This window comes from Quercus suber, unplaced genomic scaffold (genome assembly GCF_002906115.3).
Source record: "Quercus suber isolate HL8 unplaced genomic scaffold, Cork oak 2.0 scaffold_364, whole genome shotgun sequence".
Classification (NCBI taxonomy): Eukaryota; Viridiplantae; Streptophyta; class Magnoliopsida; order Fagales; family Fagaceae; genus Quercus; species Quercus suber.
The window spans coordinates 262,686-269,663 of NW_027069816.1; the positions used below are offsets into that span (position 1 = coordinate 262,686).

The window sequence follows — 6,978 nt, forward strand, 5'->3', positions numbered from 1 at the left end:
AAGGGGGGGGGGGGGGGGGGGGGGGAACGTCCTTCCACACTCCATGAATCCTCTAACAAAACAGGAAACACGTCCCTCCAGCTCTCCAAGCCCCTTCAACAACCCTGCCAGGATTGTGACAAAAGTTTGAAGAGACGGGACGGCCTTGGATGGGAGTGAGGACACACAGGCCAAAGGTCCTCCTTCCTCGGCCGAGAGCCATTATGGCTGTAGCCCGCGCCAGACTTCCGGCGCGGCAGAGTTTGGGCGTCATCTCGATGGTGTCGTGCATGGCGATCAAGAGGGAAGTCCTTGAAGTACGTAACGCCCTTCTCCGAGGCGCACCCATGCCTGCCCCTCAGACTGGCAGTGACTTGCGCCTGGCCTGTCCATCGGTGGAAACTCGCAAGATCACGTCATGTCCGGTGCCCGGGTGTTACCGTCTCCAACGGCCAACCAACGTGGGGCTGGGAAAGAATCAAGGGAACATCATGGGGAGGGGTCGTTAGGTGCCCATACATCTGCTCCTCTCTTCTCGCCGGCACCACCCGCACCGGCCCGGGGGTCATTGGCAGCCTTAAAACAAGCCTGCCTCAGCCCCCTTCTCTAAAGTTAGTTTTAAAACAGGCCCGTCTGGGCCTCTATTTGTAGCATTAGCTTTAAAACACGCCTGTCTAAGCCTCTGTTTGTATCTTGTATTTACTTTTCGATTAATAAAACGTTGTTGTGTTTGTTTACTTCTCCTATTCTTCTGAATTTCTTACTTTCCTGCAACGATCATATCTTGTGCAAAAGCGTTATTGTTGGTTGTTACTTCGTTCTTTTTTTTTTTTGAAGTCGGGATACCTTGCGCAAGCCCCCAACGGTGGAAATCGCTAGCCGTTGCACCTGCTAACGCCCTAGTCCTTCCCACAGACGATGCCAATTGTAGGGGCTCAATTTGGAAAAACTCTTATAAATAAAAAGGAAATTCATCCTGTAAGCCCAAACAATACATTTTTAGAGGATGGGTTCAAGAATTAGGCCCTAACAAACGGACAACGCCCAAAAAAAGACTTCCCCCTCCCGTTGAAGGCTGGCACACTAAGGTTACTCATCAAGGTTTCTCCTCGGCGAGGATCCGAGGATCCTCTTCCCGGAGATCCCTCTTTCACTGTTCTATTGGTTCCCCTTATATAGCCCTCTTCTCACCATCTCTTTCTTCCACCTGTTGATCATCCGCGTGCTTCCCTCCTAACCGTTCGTCCCATCGACTGTGTTATCAGTAATCATGTGATTTGTAGTGGCCAAGGTTACCTTGTCCAGGAGTCACATCTCCATTAGTGCGGTCAGGGGATTAGGTGAGCGCATTTATTGCGAAGATGACAACCTGTCCTGGGCTTGTTCCCCCACTTGGTGCTATCCTTGGTCCACTGAGGACAGGGTCATCCTCGGTAGGGTCCTTACAGCCCAGGCCTCTACACAATGTCCTCGGGCGATTCTCCATCCTCGGCATGGGCCTTGAGCAGGGTGTAAAATGGGCCGAGGCTATCAGACTTTCAGGCCCCACAGTTACCTAGCCTGACCCGACTTGAAATTGTCAGTTATTACTCGATATGTCATGTGGTAAAGGGAATTGGGCCAGATTTTCCCCAGAACCCAAAATTATCTAGTTGAGTTTGGGTATTATCTGAATCTAACCCTTATTATTATAAATTTAAAAAATAAAATTGAAGCTTGAAAAAAATACCAAATTAGTTCAAGTTATATAATCTGATTGCCTTAGAGTGGCATTTGAACTTATAATTTTGACTTTAACCTCTTAACAAATAGACAAATAGTTCATCCTTTATATGAGAGAGAGAGTATTATGACTAAAACTTGAAGCACAAAAATATACCCAGCAATTATGAGTTGACTAGAGTTAGTTAATGGAAAATAAATAAAAATAAATGTGAACCATGTTACCAATATTGGCTATTTACTATCAATTGATTTTCTTAGCATTATGACCCCATTAAAATGATGTTCAAATGCTATATACTGTATATTGATATTTCCTTATTATAGGGTTTGTTTTCAAATGAATCCTTAATTTGGAAATTGTTATTTAGAGATTAAATTCAATAAGGATGTGGTGTAAAATCTAAATTTTACCCCTCTAATCCTAACATGTCCATTATAATATATATTTGAAAATCCAAATTAAATGTGAGTTTATTTAGATGTTATTTTGTTTAATAGGATGTATTGAATTTTAAGTAAAAATCTGATGTGGCAATCTCTTATTTGATAATGTAAAACATAGATTTTACACCTCATCCTTACCAAATTCGACCGCTATTATTTATAATATCATGTATTACCAAGATTAACAAGTCAACTATCAAATTTATATTCAAAGTTGTTACCAAGTCTCCTTCGTGATTTTCCATATATTATTGCACATAATTTTTTTTTTTTTTTTTAAGAAAGCAATACGTAAATACTAAACATTCAAAGTTGCTAAAAACTAATTAACGTGATTTTAAATTTACCATAACTGTTGACAATTACAGTTTGTTTAGTAGGAACAATTAAAAGGCCCAAAAAGAGAAAGTGAAAGTCTTGTTTGTGGGTCAACTTTTGGTAGTTTTTTTTTTTTTTTTTTTTTTAGATAATTACAATATGCTGCTAATCCTATCGTTCAAACCCTTTCCTCCTTAGACCCCTCAAGCACTTTGTGCATGGGGAGGTGCCAATTCAACTACAAGATCTTTTGGCAACTTTTGGTAATAGAATAATAGTAATTGGCTATCAAGTATTTGATTTTAATTTGAAAAATAAAAAACTAATGTCAATGTAAAATTAAGTGGGTTCCAGTTAGCGCAACTTGTAAATTCTTTTCCTAAAAAAAAAAAAAAAAAAAAAAACTTGTAAAATCTTTGATATTTGAATAAGAAATCTAAAATTCAATCCCCTCCTAGATCAAAAACTGATTAGTGTCTTGGTTTAATGATAAAAAATGCAATCATTAAAAATAATAATAAAAAAGAACTAAAAAGTATAAATAAAAAAGGGCAAAAAAAAGAAAACCGAGTTCAAGTATCCGCGAGTAAAAATTAAGTACAAATATTTAATAGGTATCGAGATCTAGGTATCCATGGGTAAAAGTTTCGGGTTGGATATACCCAACAAACAAACATTGATCAAACAAGTGTAACCCAAATAATCAGCAAGAATTGAAAATAAAGAAAAGTTTAGGAAGCTAATTTCCAATGGGTTGAAATCAACGGTCACTAACAGCTTTCAAACGCGAGACAAGACAAAACTTGTGACACATATGATATAAATAAGACCAAAGTTTATATTAGGCTCTGTATCTTAAGATATCTAAGGAGGTTCCCAATATTTTATAAACACGAGAATGAGCTCACTCCTAGCCAATACAAGACTCACAACAAAAGTCAAAGTGGTTGGAACACACCTACACCAACATCAATGTCCCTAGAGTAGGCTTGTGTTATTATTATTGTTTTAATAACATTATGATGATTTTTTGCCTCATCTATTGACGTGTTGACGCATTTATTTGCTAATATAAAAATTATAGGCTTTATGGGCATCCACGGAATCCATTACATGGCACAGATGGTAGTGAAAAAAATTTCAGGTTTCAGTTTTTGTTTGACCAATACTTACGGTAGTCAATGTGAGATATATTTGTAGAATGTTTAGAGGTAGCTAGGGAATGATTGTCCACGGGCGGGCTAGAATATGATAGTCACCAGAAAATAAATTTCTGCATGCTAAAAATACAAATTATCACAGAACCACTTTGATATTATATTTCTCCACAAGAGAGCCATTTAGATATACATTGCACTGTGAATCATAGCTTTACACGACATAAATGTTAATAGATATCGATGGCTGATAGAAAAAATTGTGAATTTTTGCACATCAGATCCCTGCCCCTAAATAAAAGAATGATGAATAAAACATAAAAATAAGACAACCTCTACATCTTTTTTTTAAACAGACTGCTAAAAAAAGGCCTTATAAAACGCTTCTTGTTTGGTTTACCATGCATTCTTGTGTGGATATGGTCATACTCTTCCCTCCCTCTCTAATGGTGGATCTTCCTCAAGTTTTCGGCTTAACCTCCTTTCGAAACCTCTGTAAATTTTACAAATCTCTTATCAAAAAATGGTCTCGAAGCAAAAATTCATCTGCAAATGAGTCCCAAGTTGAACCCGATTTAGAAGCTCAAAAGGTATGCATTCAGCAAAAGAAAACTTTTACTTTCATAATTCTCAAATTTTGCAATAATGTCTAATAAGAACGGGTCATAGCACAATACAAAATCCTAAAAGTTACATTTCCTTGGATAAATATTAATTCTCAATTGTATTGACCAAGACATCACCAAAAAAAATTTTAATTGTGAAGTAAATCAATATTTAGAGAGATGTTGGTTTTTCTTTTTGTCCCCCAAAAAAAAAAATTGTTGTATGTTATAATTATCACATGAAACATATGTTCATGCATGGCAATTTTTTTTTCTTTTTTTAAATGTCTCTCATGCATTCATGTATCTTTTTCCATTGTATCATGTGAACTTTCATTTTCAGGACCATGCAGGGGATAATAGACTAGATGAAGAATCTATGAATGGAGACCACAATCATAGACACAAAGGAGAGGGATTGGGAGGAAATGGCACTACCACTAGTCATAGGGGTTCCCACAAGCATAGAAGCTCTGACAATAGCCTTTCTTCCACACCTTCTACTTCCTCAAGAAGTGCAAGCCGAAAGAGTAACTCTAACACCCCAATAAAAAGTCATCTGTTTAGAAGCTTGAGCAAGAAAAGCACACAATCAATGCCCTCTCCTGCACAAATGGGACGCAAAGGCAAAGACTCAACACCCTCTCCTCCTGCCCTATCAAGAAATACAAGTCGCGGCTCTAACTCCTCACGCATCATGTATTCAAACTCATCTGGGATGTTAAAACCCCCACCAATCGAGAAGAAGCTCGAGTGCACGCTCGAGGAGTTGTGCTATGGAAGCACCAGGAAGGTCAAGATCACAAGAGAAATCGTTTCAGACACCGGGTTTGTAACCATGCTTGTTTATTTATATATTTCTTTTGAATAAATTAAATAATTACAATGAAAGAAGGGAGATTTTAATTTCTTACGTTTCCTTTAGAAACACTAAGAGGTGCTAATTGGCGTTCCAATTCTATTGTGTCAAGTATTATTATGATCAGTATTTCTCAATATTGCAATGATCTGTTATATGGAAACCTAGGATAGGAATGGTCTTCAAAAAGTAGTCAAAATTAACCAAACCTTAATTTGTTGAAGTCACACCAAATGTTATGAGATTTCTGAATACCTGAAAATTTAGAAGCTTCCTAACCGTCTAGTTTCTGCCCATCAGACTTCTTAGTTCTTCCATATAACTTATACTTTTGCTTATTCTAAGTTCGATTTCAATCCCCCAAATTCAAAAGTTCAATTGATTCCTCAAATATTTAACAGATGATAATTTAGTTTTTTTCGTTAATCTTCCGTTCAATTTTTTTGTTGGCGTGGTTAATAGCATGCTTAATAGACTGCTGAAATGGCTACTTAATACATTTGATATTTGTGATATGAGGTAAGTTTGATTTTGATCCCTCAAATATTCAATTTTCGGTTACATGAATGCCCCAATTTTCTTTCTTTTCTTTTCTTTCTCTTGTTTCATTTCAAGATCTTTCTTCTTTCTCTCTTCCTTCCTTTCTTCTGTAGCTGCAGGCCACATCTCTTATAAGCACCCCAAACCATATTCACTTGCTTCAGGTGGGACTCAATGGCAGGGGATGAATGGGATGTTCCCAAATATATTCCCTTGTTAGGTACCCCTGAATCTGCTCTTTAATGACCTATGGACCATATATGCTCAGCTGGACCTTAGCACCCAATAGCCCCTTACACATATCAATTGATGTGGACCATGTGGTCTCTCTTGTGTCAAGATATCTTTCTTGAAAGCAAAAGTCTGATTGATGATCTTTTATTTAAGGTTGTATTAAATAAAGAAGAATGTGACTAGAGGTTGGAGAAGAATTGATAGAGGAAGTAATTTACCATCTTTTAAATATTCAAGGGAACAAAATCAAATTTATCTTATATTTAGGGATAAAAATATAATGTTTGAGGGATCAAAATCAAGTGTATATTATATTTTAATTTATCTTAATTAATACAATCTTACTTGTCCATTGTGGTAGAAATAGAAACAAAAGTTCATATTCTTCAAGCTTTCTTTATTAATTTTTATGTTTATGAGTGAGTTGGCCCAGGAGAAGAGGTTTTTTTTATTATTATTAAGATTTGAGACCTAAACATCTCCATTAGAAAATTAAAAAGTGTCGGTTGAGTTACATGGTAGGAGGAAGGATTCTTCAAGTTCTATCAATATGTTTAGAAAATTATAAAGTATATATGTGCAAGTCGTTGCTTGAAATATGTCAAAACTAAATAAACTTTTCTTGGCAGGCAAGTAACTCATGAAGAGGAATTGCTATCAATAAAAGTGAAGCCAGGATGGAAAAAAGGAACAAAGATCACATTCGAAGGAATGGGAAACGAGAGACCTGGGCTCTTCCAGCGGACATAACTTTTGTGATTGCAGAGAAACGACACTCCATGTTTAGAAGAGAAGGCGACGATTTGGAGTTAGCCGTAAGGATCCCCTTAATAAAGGCACTTACAGGCTGCACACTCTCTATCCCTTTATTGGGTGGGGAGAAGATGTCAATGACAATTGATGATATCATATACCCTGGCTATGAAAAGATCATTGCTGGCAAGGGCATGCCAAACCCCAAAGACCATGGAAAGAGAGGAGACTTCAAAATTACATTCCTAGTTGACTTTCCAAAAGAACTAACAGATGAACAACGATCTGATATTCTTAGCATTCTACAAAGATTCTTCTTGATCAATCATATAGTTTTTTTCCCTATAGGAATCAAGGATCATGT

General features: G+C 37.1%; 1 protein-coding gene across 1 annotated transcript in view; it reads left to right on the forward strand.

Moving 5' to 3' along the window:
* Positions 1-3,930: 3,930 nt before the first annotated feature.
* Positions 3,931-6,978, forward strand: part of LOC112035682 (uncharacterized) — a 5,635-nt gene continuing 2,587 nt past the window's right edge. Inside the window, 4 exon segments of the mRNA XM_024068511.2 lie at positions 3,931-4,213; positions 4,572-5,056; positions 6,491-6,591; positions 6,594-6,976. Of these exon segments, the coding sequence (XP_023924279.2) occupies positions 4,025-4,213; positions 4,572-5,056; positions 6,491-6,591; positions 6,594-6,976 (1,158 nt within the window). The 5' untranslated portion in view covers positions 3,931-4,024.